Raw genomic sequence first — 18,651 nt, forward strand, 5'->3', positions numbered from 1 at the left:
TAGAATGAAAGGGGGTAAAGCAGCTGGAACTGATGGGATCATGACAGAAATGTTAAAAGCAGGGGGGGATATAGTGTTGGAGTGGTTGGTACTTTTGTTTAATAAATGTATGAAAGGGGAAGGTACCTAGGGATTGGCAGAGAGCATGTATAGTCCCTTTATATAAAGGGAAAGGGGACAAAAGAGATTGTAAAAATTATAGAGGAATAAGTTTACTGAGTATACCAGGAAAAGTATACGGTAGAGTTATAATTGAAAGAATTAGAGGTAAGACAGAATGTAGAATTGTGGATGAGCAAGGAGGCTTCAGAGTGGGTAGGGGATGTGTAGATCAAGTGTTTACATTGAAGCATATATGTGAACAGTATTTGGATAAAGGTAGGGAAGTTTTTATTGCATTTATGGATTTAGAAAAGGCATATGATAGAGTGGATAGAGGAGCAATGTGGCAGATGTTGCAAGTATATGGAATAGGTGGTAAGTTACTAAATGCTGTAAAGAGCTTTTATGAGGATAGTGAGGCTCAGGTTAGGGTGTGTAGAAGAGAGGGAGAATACTTCCCGGTAAAAGTAGGTCTTAGACAGGGATGTGTAATGTCACCATGGTTGTTTAATATATTTATAGATGGGGTTGTAAAAGAAGTAAATGCTAGGGTGTTCGGGAGAGGGGTGGGATTAAATTATGAGGAATCAAATTCAAAATGGGAATTGACACAGTTACTTTTTGCTGATGATACTGTGCTTATGGGAGATTCTAAAGAAAAATTGCAAAGGTTAGTGGATGAGTTTGAGAATGTGTGTAAAGGTAGAAAGTTGAAAGTGAACATAGAAAAGAGTAAGGTGATGAGGGTATCAAATGATTTAGATAAAGAAAAAATGGATATCAAATTGGGGAGAAGGAGTATGGAAGAAGTGAATGTTTTCAGATACTTGGGAGTTGACGTGTCGGCGGATGGATTTATGAAGGATGAGGTTAATCATAGAATTGATGAGGGAAAAAAAGGTGAGTGGTGCGTTGAGGTATATGTGGAGTCAAAAAACGTTATCTATGGAGGCAAAGAAGGGAATGTATGAAAGTATAGTAGTACCAACACTCTTATATGGATGTGAAGCTTGGGTGGTAAATGCAGCAGCGAGGAGACGGTTGGAGGCAGTGGAGATGTCCTGTCTAAGGGCAATGTGTGGTGTAAATATTATGCAGAAAATTCGGAGTGTGGAAATTAGGAGAAGGTGTGGAGTTAATAAAAGCATTAGTCAGAGGGCAGAAGAGGGGTTGTTGAGGTGGTTTGGTCATTTAGAGAGAATGGATCAAAGTAGAATGACATGGAAAGCATATAAATATATAGGGGAAGGAAAGAGGGGTAGGGGTCGTCCTCGAAAGGGTTGGAAAGAGGGGGTAAAGGAGGTTTTGTGGGCGAGGGGCTTGGACTTCCAGCAAGCGTGCATGAGCGTGTTAGATAGGAGTGAATGGAGACGAATGATACTTGGGACCTGACGATCTGTTGGAGTGTGAGCAGGGAAATATTTAGTGAAGGGATTCAGGGAAACCGGTTATTTTCATATAGTCGGACTTGAGTCCTGGAAATGGGAAGTACAATGCCTGCACTTTAAAGGAGGGGTTTGGGATATTGGCAGTTTGGAGGGATATGTTGTGTATCTTTATATGTGTATGCTTCTAGACTGTTGTATTCTGAGCACCTCTGCAAAAACAGTGATAATGTGCTAGTGTGGTGAAAGTGTTGAATGATGATGAAAGTATTTTCTTTTTGGGGATTTTCTTTCTTTTTTGGGTCACCCTGCCTCGGTGGGAGACGACCGACTTGTTGAAAAAAAAAAAAAAAAATAATAATGAATACCTTCCATCCCTCCCACATACGCTGTATAATCCTATGGGTTTAGCGCTTCCCTGTGATTATAATAATAATAAAAAATACAGCAGTACTGAATAACCCACAAGAATTTACCACTTAACAGGAATTTAAAATGTATGACCCTTATGGTTTAGCACTTGGTTGTGATAAAAGAAGTCATAAAGTGCTGCACAGAAGGATAAAAGTGGGTGGATATGAGAGGCAAGTGTCTAGGAAAGGACAACAGCTTAAAGGATGGTGCAGTGCTGTATGACCACCTTGTGGGTTTAGCGCTTAAAATAATAATAATTATAAGATTGTAGTTACAACTGAATTAAAACGGTATCAGTCAGGAAATTCAAGCAAAGGTAGGGCTGTGAGGAGAGCAGACAGGGCAAGCATGTCAGGGTGTTAGAGAAGGCCTCAGATGGAGTTGGTGTGCTCTGATGAACTGCACAAGCAATCAAAATTTTTTTATTTAAAAGCAACCTGACAATCCTCACAAAAAAATGAAGCTTTTTTAATTCTAAAATTACTTGATGCTGGTGAGGGGCTCTTGATCTAGGGAATTGGATATGTGCTCCAGTTTCCTGAATTAAACCTAAATACCTTCCACATCCCCCACAGGCACTGTATAATCCTACGGGTTTAGTGCTTCCCCCTTGATTATAATAATAATAATACATGCATATGTTTTACTTTTGCCAATCTTCCATTACTTTCTTGATTAACTTAAAGTACATTTAATTTTAATGGAGTGCTAAACCCATAGGGTTCATATAGCACCCGGTGAATAAGAGGTAGTCAAGTTTGATCCAAGGAAAGGGAAGGTAAGTCTAGTGTTTTAGATCAAGATCCCCTCACCAGCTTGGGAACATGAGAGGATAGGTAATAGACCTAGTGACTTTCTTTACCTACAGCAGCACTATCACGGAGTTTGTAAATTAGAAGCCAATTCATTCTCACACTGAGTTTGCTTCTCTGGCTACATTCACAGTGTATGGTGGTGTGTTACAATTTCTTCATACTGTATTCACACTCCTCTCACAATTATTTTTTTTCTCTACTCTCTGTACTTTCTTGTTGTCATCTTACTTTACAACATAAATATGCTAATATATTTCACGTATTCTAGCTTATCCACTGTAATGTCTGTAGAACATTCTATTCAAGAATAATATAAAAAGACAACCCCTTAAGGGAGGTTCCTTGAAGTCAGTGCATGGCTTTCAATCCAAGGAACTGGACCTGTGCACCCATTCCTTGTATTAAACCTGAATGCTTCCTAGGTGCTCTATGATCCGTATGGATTTAGTGCTTCCCCATGAGTGTAATAATAATAAAAGGATGAGTATTTTCTTTAATTTTTAAAGTGCAACGTACATAACAAATTAAAGACATCATTAAAAAGGTAACATATTTAGTACTTGCTTTATATTTTCAGTCCTTGTAAAATGTATTTAACTCAATGTATTCACTGTTATTACACATTCAATTTTAGTTACCAGTAATTGAGCCCCATAGCAACAAATATAAATATTTTGTCTGATAAAAGTTCTGTGATATTCCTGTGACTGATTAAAAGTTTTTCTACCCCTCACAACCTGACCTGGGACCAGGCCAATACAACAGTGTTAACAAATTTTTGTTATGGGGTACAGCTTGAGTTGTTTTTTGTAGCTAGCAATATCTGTGATGAAATGATCTGGTGGAAAATTTCTGTCTGAGTCATCTTCATTTGGCCCCAGCAGCTGCACAACATTTGATTGTCCTGTAAAGAAGTTGACATTAAAAAGGTAAAAATTAAATATAGAGTACAGTACATGAAACTTTTTGCATTACTGTATCATGTTGATGCTGTGATGATTTTTTTTTTTTTTTTTTTTTTTTTTTAACAAGTCGGCTGTCTCCCACCGAGGCAGGGTGACCCAAAAAGAAAGAAAATCCCCAAAAAGAAAATACTTTCATCATCATTCAACACTTTCACCTCACTCACACATAATCACTGTTTTGCAGAGGCGCTCAGAATACAACAGTTTAGAAGCATATACGTATAAAGATACACAACATATCCCTCCAAACTGCCAACATCCCAAACCCCTCCTTTAGAGTGCAGGCATTGTACTTCCCATTTCCAGGACTCAAGTCCGGCTATATAAAAATAACCGGTTTCCCTGAATCCCTTCACTAAATATTACCCTGCTCACACTCCAACAGATCGTCAGGTCCCAAATACCATTCGTGTCCATTCATTCCTATTGAACATGCTCACGCACGCCTGCTGGAAGGTATAACAGATTATACAAAAACATTTCTCATGTATATAGGGAAATTTAAGAAAAGTTTACTGTCTTTCTTCCAGAGAAAATTTGGCAATATCCTGAAAAAAAAAAAAAGTTAATCAGCTAGTCTGTGGTGCCTGTGTGAATGAAGCAGCAAGCACTAACAGCATGACTGATCAGGGGATCAATGACTAGGCCTGGTCTGAGACTAGGTCACAGGGGCAATGATTCCTGGAGCCATCTACAGAGCAGTCCTCGTCTTGCAAGAAAAATAAAAAGTACTGTTATGACTGAACCATTTGCTAGATACAGAGAGTGTAAACAAAAATTACAGTACTGGATCAAGTGATTCAACTGAACTATATGATCAAGCAATACTTAGATATGGTTAAAAAAAATGAAATTCACAAATTCAGAGAAAAAGACAAAAATTAAAAAAATAAATGTGAGCAAACTGAAAATAAATCTACGAGATTCACGTTGTGAGACTGCCAATAAGTGTGCAAATGGAAAGCATCAAAATTTTTATTTTCCTTCAACTTGCTTCAAAGAATAACACATGGTAAAACATGCCACATGATAACTAATGTAGTGTATAGTGTAAATACATCATACACTTGCAAAAACAAATAAAGCATATTTTGTGCATGTTACAATATACAGTATTTAGAAGTTATGCAACATGACTAGCAATGATTACTGAAGCTAAAAAAAGTGCACTTAAGCACACTATACAGAGGTAACTTATCTTTTTTCTATATTTTTTAGTTATATTCATTTTTTAATGTTTCTTAACATGATTAGCATTTTTATTTTAAAATGCTGCCTATAGCAAGGATGTCATGGTTAACTCTATGCCCAGTGAGCTTGGAAGAGGTGCAGTCATAAAAGATAAAAAAAAAACCTGATTTTGAGTACACTCTCACAGATGCTGTTGGAAGAGAACAATGTTATTGGGAAAATCTTTAAAGAGGTTACAAAGACTAGTAAGAGAGTTTGAAAAGGTATGCAAAAAAAATAATTCCACCACTGAAGTAACAAACCTGGTAACTTATTTTGTGAATGGATATACCATGGTGCCTGTATAATATAAATAGTATATAATGCTGACAAGTTGATGGTAAAGACACATGTGTAACACTTAAGGTATCTCTACTGATGGGCTACAAGGGTAGTGACCCCAGGAATCAACGTCAAGTAAACCCCAACAACGAATGGATGTGAAATTACTAAAACTCCACTGTAGAAATGAAGGGCCTTAAAAATTATAGCTTTATTAAACATGTAAACGCTTACCCAGTAGATTCTCCAACGATGGCGGAGTTCCATCCTCAGGCTTTGAAGCACCTACAACTTGTACACTCAGTTTTTTATATCCTGGGTTGTCTTTGCTTGATATAATGTCCTGTACACACTCAATGACAGACTTGTGTGTAATGTCTTTAATCAACTCAATCTGTAACAAAACTTCATAATTATCATTGCCTGATCAATCAAATATCTTATGTGTGATTTTTGTATAATGCTTGAATAATGAACAGGAAAACAAAGCCCCTAGCACTTTTACCCTGCACAACGATAAACCTAACCATTTTTTTTTTAACATATCAGCCATTTCCCACCAAGGCAGGGTGACCCGAAAAAGAAAAAAAACACTTTCATCATCACTCATTCCATCTTTGTCTTGCCAGAAGCATGCCAATCCTAACTAATTATGATTATTGATGATTTTATTGAAGTTTATTTTAGTTAAGATAATGCCCATCTAAGATGAAGTCTAACCAGTCTATATTACAGCAGAAAATTATGTAGTTTTCTGCTGTAATATAGCTCTGTTCTTTGCAGCACAAAGAACAGAGCTAAGCTCCTTGATCAACATGATCTTTAAAATACATTTTTGACCTCAAAACATACATGCACATCATTAAGTAATGATGGTAACCCATTACAAACACATGAATAAAGAGAAAAATTATATACATATCATTAAAATACAGGATAATACAGTACCTGTCTTTTCAGTCGGTTAAAGATGTATTCCTCATTCACAATTTCATTCCAGTTCCTCTCAACTTCTTCACTCAGTGTCAAATCAATGGTCTGTTTCATACTGGTGAGTGTCTCCTTAAGTTCTGATAACTCACTAGCCATCATGTTCTTCACAATATCCACAAACTTCTGTAGGAACGCTTCAATCCTCTCATCAACATGGGCAACACTGTATCAGGAAAAAGACATGAAATTTTTTACTAAAGACAGATAAAGTATATAATATACGATAATTAAGATACAGAGAGCAAGGAGCTAGTAACCCCTTCTCCTGTATACATTACTAAATTCAAAAAAAGAAATTTTCATATTTCTTTTCAGGTCACACTCCTCAGTGGGAAATGGCCAGTTTGTTGAAAAAAAAAATTAAGATACAGAGAAGTAGCTACAAAAATGAAAACCTAAATAATAGTTTGCTTTACTAGAATAGTATTATAACTATTTTAACAAACAACTTTTATTTCCACAAGATATGGTACATAGTTTTACAAGATTGGATAACATTTGATAATATCCATGGAAAGCCCTTGGTTATGCAAAACATTTCTGGCAAGCTTCCAAGCATACATAAGGGAAATCAGCAACAGACCCCTGGCTGTCTTCAAGCAGGCACTGGACAAGCACCTAAGGTCGGTACCTGACCAGCCGGGCTGTGGTTCGTACGTTGGATTGTGTGCAGCCAGCAGTAACAGCCTGGTTGATCAGGCCCTAATCCACCATGAGGCCTGGTCACAGACCAGGCCGCGGGGGCGTTGACCCCCGGAACTCTCTCCAGGTAAACTCCAGGTAATAGTACATAAAAGACATAATAATCATTGCACATATTTTTTTTTTCAACAAACCGGCCGTATCCCACCAAGGCAGGGTGGCCCAAAAAGAAAAACAAAAGTTTCTCTTTTTAAATTTAGTAATTTATACAGGAGAAGAGGTTACTAGCCCCTTGCTCCTGGCATTGTAGTCGCCTCTTATAATGCGCATGGCTTACGGAGGAAGAATTCTGTTCCACTTCCCCATGGAGATAAGAGGAAATAAACAAGAACAAGAACCAGAAAGAAAACAGAAGAAAACCCAGAGGGGTGTATATATATATATACATGTATATGCTTGTACATGTATGTGTAGTGTGACCTAAGTGTAAGCGGAAGTAGCAAGACGTACCTGAAACCTTGCATGTTTATTTATTATTATCACACTGGCCGATTCCCACCAAGGCAGGGTGGCCCGAAAAAGAAAAACTTTCACCATCATTCACTCCATCACTGTCTTGCCAGAAGGGTGCTTTACACTACAGTTTTTAAACTGCAACATTAACACCCCTCCTTCAGAGTGCAGGCACTGTACTTCCCATCTCCAGGACTCAAGTCCGGCCTGCCGGTTTCCCTGAACCCCTTCATAAATGTTACTTTGCTCACACTCCAACAGCACGTCAAGTATTAAAAACCATTCGTCTCCATTCACTCCTATCAAACACGCTCACACACGCCTGCTGGAAGTCCAAGCCCCTCGCACACAAAACCTCCTTTACCCCCTCCCTCCAACCCTTCCTAGGCCGACCCCTACCCCGCCTTCCTTCCACTACAGACTGATACACTCTTGAAGTCATTCTGTTTCGCTCCATTCTTGCATGTTTATGAGATAAAAAAGGACACCAGCAATCCCACCATTATGTAAAACAATTACAGGCTTTAGTTTTACACTCACTTGGCAGGATAAAATGTATTCAGATAAACTTACTCCCTGTTCAGTACATCCACACTTACTACTGTGCAATCTACATCTACAGGACCTTAAACTCCAATATCAACCTTGACCTAAAATGCTTTCTTGATAGTTGTGACAGAACCCACAGGCATAACACCAGACACAAACATCTCTACGACATTCCCCATGTCCGACCAAACCTTTACAAAAATTCAATGTATGTCAAAGGCCCTAAAATCTGGAACACCCTACCTGAGAACTCTAGAACTGCAGACACATTCATCACCTTCAAAACTACCATTAGAGAACATCTTATCTCCCTGATAAACCCCATCAACTAACTACACGAATACCACCTGGTGGTTCACACTTACACTCACTCACCCATTTGACCATAAACAGAAATATTAATCTCAGTCTTAAAATAATGAATCCTATGATACTCCAATACTGAAACTATGTACTGTGCCAAAACAAAAGCATTCACATTGCTAAACTCACAAACTAGTATTTAGTCACTTAGCCATAATACCAACTTACCTCATAATTTGTAATATTTTAAAATAAAGAATTAAACTAAGTCTGCCCGAAATGCCTAGCCATGCTAGGCGTTCTAGTGGTACACTCTGTAATCGTTATTTAACTACATGTAAACCACACAACAACCAAATTCTGTAAATTCAACATTGTAATCATTATAGAGAATAAACTTTGAATTTGAATTTGAAATGAAAGATGAGGTGAATCACAGAATTGATGAGGGGAAAAGGGTGAGTGGTGCACTTAGGAGTCTGTGGAGACAAAGAACTTTGTCCTTGGAGGCAAAGAGGGGAATGAATGAGAGTATAGTTTTACCAACGCTCTTATATGGGTGTGAAGCATGGGTGATGAATGTTGCAGCGAGGAGAAGGCTGGAGGCAGTGGAGATGTCATGTCTGAGGGCAATGTGTGGTGTGAATATAATGCAGAGAATTCGTAGTTTGGAAATTAGGAGGAGGTGCGGGATTACCAAAACTGTTGTCCAGAGGGCTGAGGAAGGGTTGTTGAGGCGGTTCGGACATGTAGAGAGAATGGAGCGAAACAGAGTGACTTCAAGAGTGTATCAGTCTGTAGTGGAAGGAAGGCGGGGTAGGGGTTGGCCTAGGAAAGGTTGGAGGGAGGGGGTAAAGGAGGTTTTGTGTGCGAGGGGCTTGGACTTCCAGCAGGCATGCGTGAGCGTGTTTGATAGGAGTGAATGGAGACAAATGGTTTTTAATACTTGACGTGCTGTTGGAGTGTGAGCAAAGTAACATTTATGAAGGGGTTCAGGGAAACCGGCAGGCCGGACTTGAGTCCTGGAGATGGGAAGTACAGTGCCTGCACTCTGAAGGAGGGGTGTTAATGTTGCAGTTTAAAAACTGTAGTGTAAAGCACCCTTCTGGCAAGACAGTGATGGAGTGAATGATGGTGAAAGTTTTTCTTTTTCGGGCCACCCTGCCTTGGTGGGAATCGGCCAGTGTGATAATAATAATAAATAATAAAAAACATTAGGGACAGTAATTATAATGAAGATAACTCTGTTCAACAGGAATTACATAGGCAATTATTTTGTATATGCATTATAAGTAGAATGACATGGAAAGCATATAAATCTATAGGGGAAGGAAGGTGGGGTAGGGGTCGTCCTCGAAAGGGTTGGAGAGAGGATGTAAAGGAGGTTTTGTGGGCGAGGGGCTTGGACTTCCAGCAAGCGTGCGTGAGCATGTTAGATAGGAGTGAATGGAGACGAATGGTACTTGGGACCTGACGATCTGTTGGAGTGTGAGCAGGGTAATATTTAGTGAAGGGATTCAGGGAAACCGGTTATTTTCATATAGTCGGACTTGAGTCCTGGAAATGGGAAGTACAATGCCTGCACTTTAAAGGAGGGATTTGGGATATTGGCAGTTTGGAGGGACATGTTGTGTATCTTTATATGTATATGCTTCTAAACTGTTGTATTCTGAGTGCCTCTGCAAAAACAGTGATAATGTGTGAGTGTGGTGAAAGTGTTGAATGATGATGAAAGCATTTTCTTTTTGGGGATTTTCTTTCTTTTCTGGGTCACCCTGCCTCGGTGGGAGACGACCGACTTGTTGAAAAAAAAAAATGCATTATATTATTATTGTATTAATAATAACACACTGGCCATATCCCACCGAAGCATAGTGGCCCAATAAGAAAAACGAAAGTCTCTCTTTATAAATTTAGTAATGTATACAGAAGGGGTAATTACATTATTATTATTATTTTCATTATTATCAATATTTCATTTTTTAGACACTCCTGAAGATATTAACATCACAAGTTTCTAACAGATACAACTCTAGCCCTAGATTTGTAACTGGCACTAGTTTTATTTCAATATTGTGATATACTGCCCATAATTATGCACTCTTCAGAATATATATATATAGTCAAATCTCCCAAATTTATATTAGATGTTCTGGAAAATTCAGAATCTACAGATACACACTGTAAATCACTGATTATCCAACATTCAAATTCAAGTTTATTTCCACACAATACATTATTTATACAGAAATGGGCGACACCTGAATGAACGCATACAGTACAAGGTCATGCAGAACATTCCAGGCATGGGAAAATTTCTGCTAGATTTTCAAAAACACTAATAACAAAATTTTTTTATGGTCTCTATTGCTTGCATTACCTTTTTTCACATTATCTTTCAGATTCAAGACTCACAAAATCATAATAACATGAATGCAAACAAAACACAGTATGAATGGGGTTAGAACCCATGGTAAGTGGCTTATGCACTGGCCTGGAGTTTTGCAACTCACTTGCCATGGGTTCTAACCCCACTCATACTGTGGTTATCTTTCTGATGTTCTGTATGAAAAAGACCCCAGGTGATTCCCAGATAATCAATGCTCAGCTATACCACTAAATTCTGTCTGTATAATAAACCTTTTCAGAGGTCATGCACAATAATACTTTGCATACGGGAGGTTTCTTACACAGTAAATCATTTGAGTCATTCTTCTCTGTATGTTCTCTAATGAGTCTATATCCATCCTGTAGTAAGGGGACCAAAACTGAGCAGCATAATCTAAATGAAGCCTCACTAGTGATGTATAGAGCTGTAAAATAACTTTCAGACTTCTGTTATTTATACTTCTTGAGATAAATCCAAGTAATCTGTTGGCCTTGTTGCGCACACTAAGGCACTGCTGTCTTGGCTTTAGATTTCTGCTTACCATGACTCCCAAGTCTTTTTCACATTCTGTATGATCAAGCTCTACTTCACCTAGATTATAGCTTCGAGGGTTATTTTCATTACCAAGATACCCAAGAGTTGCACATGTGTCTAATTTATCAACATGTCGGTTCTCTGAACCATTCATCTACAAGTACCTTACACTTATCCACATTGAACTTCATCTGCCATTTTTCAGACCAAGACATTAATTTGTCCAAATCGTCCTGGAGTTCATTGATATCCTCCTCAGAGTGAATTATACGGCCTATCTTTGTATCATCAGCAAATTTACTCATGTCACTCGTAATCCCTTCATCAAGGTCATTAATGTAAATTATGAACAAGAGAGGGCCTAAAACTGATCCTTGTGGAATGCCACTAGTGACTAATCCCCATTCAGATTTCACTCCATTAATGGTAACTCTCTGCTTTCTATTGGTAAGCCATGCCTCAATCCATGCTAGAACTTTACCTCCTATACCATGAGCTGCCACTTTTCTTAAGAGTCTCTTGTGAGGTACTCTATCGAAGGCTTTACTAAAATCCAAATAAACAATATCATATTCCTTATCACTGTCAACTGCCTCAAATGTTCTATTGAAGAACGTCAGTAAGTTTGTCAGGCAGGAACGACCTCTCGTGAATCCATGCTGAGATTCATTTATCAAGTTATGCTCTTCAAGGTGACTTCTGATAATGTCAGCTATAATTGATTCTAATAACTTGCCCACTATAGATGTCAGGCTTATTGGATGGTAATTTGAAGGAGTGGACTTATCCCCTGATTTGAATATAGGAACCACATTAGCCATCTTCCACAACTCTGGCACAACACCGGTAAGGATGGACGCATTGAATACACTCGTTAATGGCTGACTAAGCTCCATCTTGCATTCCTTAAGTACCCTGGAAAACAACTCATCGGGTCCCGGGGACTTATTTTGCTTCAGTTTGTCTATCTGTTTAATAACCATGTCCCTCGTGACAGTAATATTAGTTAACTTAAATTCATCAGGAACTAAATAATTGTTAATTACTGGAATCTCATTTACATCTTCCTGTGTAAAAACTGACAAAAAATAGTCATTAAATAAGGAACACATTTCCAGTTCATTATCCGTCAGCTGTCCATTCCCTGGACCTGCCTCGCATGGGCCAGTAGGCCTTCTGCAGTGTTCCTCCATTCTTATGTTCTTATGTTAATACCCAAATAATATGCAGCAGAATTTCACCCATATACAAGATCACCTGTTAGACACCTCTGAGGTCACTGGAACAAATCACTATTAAAAAAATAAAATATATCTGAACTTTCTTTCTTTCTTTCAACACACCGGCCGTATCCCACCGAGGTGGGGTGGCCCAAAAGGAAAAATGAAAGTTTCTCCTTTTACATTTAGTAATATATACAGGAGAAGAGGTTACTAGCCCCTTGCTCTCGGCATTTTAGTCGCCTCTTACAACACGCATGGCTTACGGAGGAAGAATTCTGTTCCACTTCCCCATGGAGATAAGAGGAAATAAACAAGAATAAGAACTAGAAAGAAAATAGAAGAAAACCCAGAGGGGTGTGTATATATGTGCTTGTACATGTATGTGTAGTGTGACCTAAGTGTAAGTAGAAGTAGCAAGACGTACCTGAAATCTTGCATGTTCATGAGACAGAAAAAAGGACACCAGCAATCCTACCATCATGTAAAACAATTACAGGCTTTCGTTTTACACTCACTTGGCAGGACGGTAGTATGTACCTCCCTGGGCGGTTGCTGTCTACCAACCTACTACCTATATATTCTTCTTTCAACGTACCAGCCGTATCCCACCGAGGTGGGGTGGCCCAAAAGAAAAAACTGAAGTTTCTCCTTTTAAATTTAGTAATATATACAGGAGAAGGGGTTACTAGCCCCTTGCTCCCGGCATTTTAGTCGCCTCTTACGACACGCATGGCTTACAGAGGAAGAATTCTGTTCCACTTCCCCATGGAGATAAGAGGAAATAAACAAGAACAAGAATTAGAAAGAAAATAGAAGAAAACCCAGAGGGGTGTGTATATATATGCTTGTACATGTATGTGTAGTGTGACCTAAGTGTAAGTAGAAGTAGCAAGACTTACCTGTAATCTTGCATATTTATGAGACAGACAAAAGACACCAGCAATCCTACCATCATGTAAAACAATTACAGGCTTTCATTTTACACTCACTTGGCAGGACGGTAGTACCTCCCTGGGCGGGGTTGCTATCTACCAACCTACTACCGATATATATATCTGAACATATCTCCAAAAAACAGTGTTATCAAAATCCACCTTTCTTGACCAAACTGTGTCAAGTAGGTACCATTACACCTACACCAAACCAAAGATAATGTATTGGACGAAGCAACATCACAGAAAAAAAAATTGTGGTAGAGAGAATGATAATCTTTGTATCCTCTGTTGCTGCACATGCATCTTCAAATTGTAGTTTAATTGCAAATATTAATAGTAATGTTAACAGGTTAACTAACCTGAACTTGTTAGCCTGGCTGTTTACTGTAAGAGACAGCCCAAGAATCCCAAAAGTAATGTGATTTGTGCAGAAAACATGATAGCCTAGCTGCTCTCTTGTTCTCAAAATATCAAAAACTGGTTCATCCATCACCATCTGCAGAAAAATAAATGCTCATCAATAAGTAATCATGGGAACAATTTTAAGTAGAGTGTACTAATGATTGTGTTTTCAAGGGTACCATAATTAGCGCCAATTACTGTACCAGAATTATCCACCTGAGAAATTAGCACATCATTCAATCCATAAAATCATGAAATTTGTTTATTACTTCCATTTTAATCTACACAAATCATACTTACATGAATAAACTCCAGCAGAACTTCCAGCATAAGACTGCCCTCTTTATACTGGTAGTAATTGATCACTGAGCTATTGGTGTCCGCTGGATTGCAACCATTCACTCGAGCTACCCAGGATCCATTCAACAATTCCAAAGTGCGTAACTAGAATGAAATCTTGTGCTACAACCTAAACACATGTTTAATATTTAAGTCATGGCTTAAAAAATACTGTGAAACTGCTAAGAGCATTCAATATGCTGTATTACTGTAATATACAGTAGTGAAACCAATGAAAATTTTTTAACAAAGGCCATTTATCAACAGTGAATTGCAAATTCTTTTCAAACATATTTGCAATTAGTGTGGAAATGTTATTAAGATTAGGACAGTTATTGTAATTTTCATGAGGAAAAGTTCTTAGTCCATAGAAATCATATTTAAAAAAAAAGTATATCTCTAAGTACTTGTACTGCAAAACTTATTTGTAAACATTTTAAAAATTAATTAGTGTGTTTACTGAAGCAAGTTGTAATACACAAAACAGTCCCATTAATGAGCTAGTCTAGGTTAGATTTAGTGTTTAAAGTCAAGGTACATCATAATGAATGGCTTTCAATGAATAAACCATGGTTACAGCATTCCTGCTACATGTATGGACCATGGTTCAATTTCCCATTCATTTTTTTTACATCTATTATCACACAGCATACATTACCACATAATATGCATCTCACATGATGAGTTCTTGCACACACTGAGATAAAAGTGATTTTTAAACTTATCAGCCAATTCTCACAAATGAAAGAGATGCATTCACCTTTATTCATTCTCTAGCTGTCTTGCCAGAAGTGCACAGATATAATTCAAATGATCTTCTAAACTGCAACATACTGATGTATACCAATAAATATTATGAGTTACTCACCTTTGAAAGTGGATACTTTTCTAAAGAAAGTAATTCCCCTTTCCTGGCTTTCACCATCTTATACATATCTATGGCTTGAGAAGCTGTGGTGTTGCCCTGGAAACCAAGAAAATTAACAAAAACATTGTAAATTGTGTTAAATTAACTCTTTTACTTCATCAATAATAGCCATTCATGGTAAAAATAAAAAGACAACATTGTAGTAATTATTAGATAAGTTTTCATCACATTAGCAAAATCTATAAAGAAGAAATTCCTGGTCTCTTGCACCAAAATAACTATGTAAATAAAAAAAACTCAAGATACAAGCAATTTTAAGATATTATTTTGTACACAAAACATATCCCCCATACACACACACACATGTATGCATGCTCACACATACACAACACACAAGACAGAATTTTTTTTATTTTTTTTTCAACAAGTCGGCCGTCTCCTACCGAGGCAGGGTGACCCAAAGAGAAAGAAAATCCCCAAAAAGAAAATACTTTCATCATCATTCAACACTTTCACCTCACTCACACATAATCACAGAGATGTTAAGAAGTATTTCTTCAGCAGAGTAACTGAGGTGGAATGATCTTGATAAGGAAGTGATGGAGGAAGGCTCCATACACAGTTTTAAAACCAAGTATGATAGGGCCCATGAGGCTACAAGGGAGTGAATCTGGAGAAAGGCAAGCTAAATGGCAAGGCCACAATCTGAGAGTCAAACCCTGCAACCACAAATAGGCAAGTAGAAATATGTGAGCACACGTGCAGAAGTATGCAACTATGCTTGTTACTGAGATAAGGAGCATAAGCTATAAAGAAAGGCTAATGGAATTAAATCTAACAACAATGGAGGATGGAAGAAATGGAAAACACGATAACAACATACAAGATACTCAGGGGAATTGATGAGGCAGGGATAAGTTTGAAAGGTGAGAAACAGGAACTCGAGGTATCTCTCATAAATTTGAGTATCATCATAGAAGGCCTTAAGCTTACCTGTACAAGCATTCGTAGGTGACAACTGGGAAACAGCTTAGATACAAATTCTTCAAGAAGGTCCTTACTTGTTACAGTCTTTATCTCTAGCAGTTTTTGGTGACTTGTCCAGTGTACTTCTTGTATAACAGAAAGGCGAATATCTCTACAACAAAAAAAAAAAATCTTAATGTGGACAAAATATTATCACTGGAAGATGATATAAATTAAATCATGAGAATTATGTATGCAGCACTGACAACTTTTTTACATAGCTTCAGATATTCAGATATTTTTTTTTTTTAACAAGTCGGCCATCTCCCACTTAGGAAAACATGGGTAAATACAGCAGAGAAGGACACTTATAATGTACTGGATACTTAAATGCTAAAGAATTATTTACAATATATGTTAAGCCAACTAGTAACCCCTTCCTCTGTATAAATTACTAAATTTAAAAAAGAAATACTTTCATTATTCTTTCTTAGGTCACCCTGCCTCAGTGGGATATGGCCAGTTTGTTGAAAAAAAAAAGTTAAGCCCACAACTCGAATATACAGCAATGATGAAGTGTTCACTCCCACAATGTATAAATGGGTATAGCCCAGATATGCGAGTCTTTGTCTATCCTAGTTCATAGGGAAAACAGAGCAATGTTTTTAAATTAAAGTACTGTATTGGGTATTATTTTGATGTGTGCAAAAAATGTTTGTGAACCTAATAAGAACATAATAATAAAGAAGCGCTGCAGCAGGCCTACTGGCCCATACTAGCAAGTCTTCCTCAAATTCAACCCTTCTTACTTATATCTTTCTAACTTATCATTAACACTTCCCAATGTGTAAAAGAGAAACTTTTGTTTTTCTTTTTGGGCCACCCTGCCTTGGTGGGATACATCCGGTTTGTTGAAAGAAGAAGAATATCCATTCAATAGTATGGAGATCAGAACTGAATCACATAGTGTCAGTGAGGCCTTACTAATGATTTATTGAGCAGTAGTACACCCTGGACTTCTTGATAATTCCAAGAAATCTGCTAGCCTTATTACATAAGCTTAAGCACTGCTTTCTTGGCTTCAGTTCTGAACAACTGAGTTAAGAACAATTTCCAGGAACACATTAACATCATAAGATGGAGTCCTACTATACATCTAGTTACACATGTTTTAAGAGCGTAATGTCCAAACATGATACCACACCACAGACATTAATCTCAGACAGATAGATAAATGGTAATGTCATTTATTGTATTCAGCCTAAATTAAGCAACAGAGATGATCATCCTAAAATGAGGAAATGAATGCTCGAATTACACATGTGACAAATCCAAATTAAACTCACTTGCGAACAATGCATGGCTTGAGAATAGCATTATGGTAGGATTTCATTTGCTGCTGTCGTATTCCCTGGAAAGTTTCCTCATTCAGATTATTTTCAAAGCTTTCCATGTGATGCAGGAGAAGATCTAATAATTGCTGTAGGGGTAAATTTAAGATAGTTGAAAATTTCTTACAAAAAAGTATAAGCAACTACAGAAAGTCGCAAGTCAGCAATACAGGAATAACCTAAGGGAGATGTGAACAAAGGGTACATACAGTAATTACAATGGACCAGGCAACAAATTATACAAAAAATTATATAATGAATATACAAAATACAGTGGACCCCAGCTTAACGATCACCTCCAAATGCGACCAATTATGTAAGTGTATTTATGTAAGTGCGTTTGTACGTGTATGTTTGGGGGTCTGAAATGGACTAATCTACTTCACAATATTCCTTATGGGAAAAAATTCGGTCAGTACTGGCACCTGAACATACTACTGGAATGAAAAAAGTTCGTTAACCGGGGGTCCACTGTATAAGAAAAATTTAGGAAGAAATATCTTACTCCAAAGGTTTATGCAGAAATGGAACAATTATTTATGTCATTAAACAAAATACATCAAGCTTTCCAGGAAGCTAAAATAAATGAAATCTTAGCAATAATATACAATATGTTGATATGTAAATGACATGGAGAGCATATAAATCTGTAGGGTAAGGAAGGCGGGGTAGGGGTCGTCCTCGAAAAGGTTGGAGGGAGGGGGTAAAGGAGGTTTCATGGGCGAGGGGCTTGGACTTCCAGCAAGCGTGCATGAGCGTGTTAGATAGGAGTGAATGGAGACGAATGGCATTTGGGACCTGACGATCTGTTGGAGTGTGAACAGGGTAATATTTAGTGAAGGGATTCAGGGAAACCGGTTATTTTCATATAGCTGGACTTTAGTCCTGGAAATGGGAAGTACAATGCCTGCACTCTAAAGGAGGGGTTCGGGATATTAGCAGTTTGGAGGGATATGTTGTGCATCTTTATACGTATATGCTTCTAAGCTGTTGTGTTCTGAGCACCTCTGCAAAAACAGTGATTATGTGTGAGTGTGGTGAAAGTGTTGAATGATGATGAAAGTATTTTCTTTTGGGGGATTTTCTTTCTTTTTTGGGTCACCCTGCCTCGGTGGGAGACGGCCGACTTGTTGAAAAAAAATAAAAATGTTGATATGTTGCAGTTTTTGAACTGCAGTATTAGCATGCCTCTGGAGCGAGTAACGATGAAAGTGTTTTTTCTTTTTCGGGTCACACTGCATCAGTGGGAAACACCTAATGTGTTAAAAAATAAATTCAAATAAAAGAAGAATTCCAATACTCCAAATATCATGGCTTTCACCACCCTAGATGTAAACTGAGCATAGGTAAAAAAAAATTGTACAGACTAGAAAAATGGCTCCAACCACAAGGCCAACCTTAACTCTGCTGC

General features: G+C 37.8%; 1 protein-coding gene across 1 annotated transcript in view; it reads right to left on the reverse strand.

The window, feature by feature from the left end:
* Positions 1–3,195: 3,195 nt before the first annotated feature.
* The window catches only part of LOC128700359 (nardilysin), a 46,157-nt gene continuing 30,701 nt past the window's right edge, over positions 3,196–18,651 (reverse strand). The window contains exons 13-20 of the mRNA XM_053793508.2: positions 17,196–17,329; positions 15,877–16,021; positions 14,884–14,979; positions 13,977–14,120; positions 13,634–13,770; positions 6,142–6,349; positions 5,428–5,587; positions 3,196–3,620 (exon numbers count right to left, since the gene is read on the reverse strand). Coding sequence (XP_053649483.2) covers positions 3,484–3,620; positions 5,428–5,587; positions 6,142–6,349; positions 13,634–13,770; positions 13,977–14,120; positions 14,884–14,979; positions 15,877–16,021; positions 17,196–17,329 — 1,161 coding nt within the window. The 3' untranslated portion in view covers positions 3,196–3,483. The remainder of the gene's footprint in view (positions 3,621–5,427; positions 5,588–6,141; positions 6,350–13,633; positions 13,771–13,976; positions 14,121–14,883; positions 14,980–15,876; positions 16,022–17,195; positions 17,330–18,651) is intronic.

The sequence above is a fragment of the Cherax quadricarinatus genome, chromosome 71 (genome assembly GCF_038502225.1).
Source record: "Cherax quadricarinatus isolate ZL_2023a chromosome 71, ASM3850222v1, whole genome shotgun sequence".
In the NCBI taxonomy this organism is placed as follows: Eukaryota; Metazoa; Arthropoda; class Malacostraca; order Decapoda; family Parastacidae; genus Cherax; species Cherax quadricarinatus.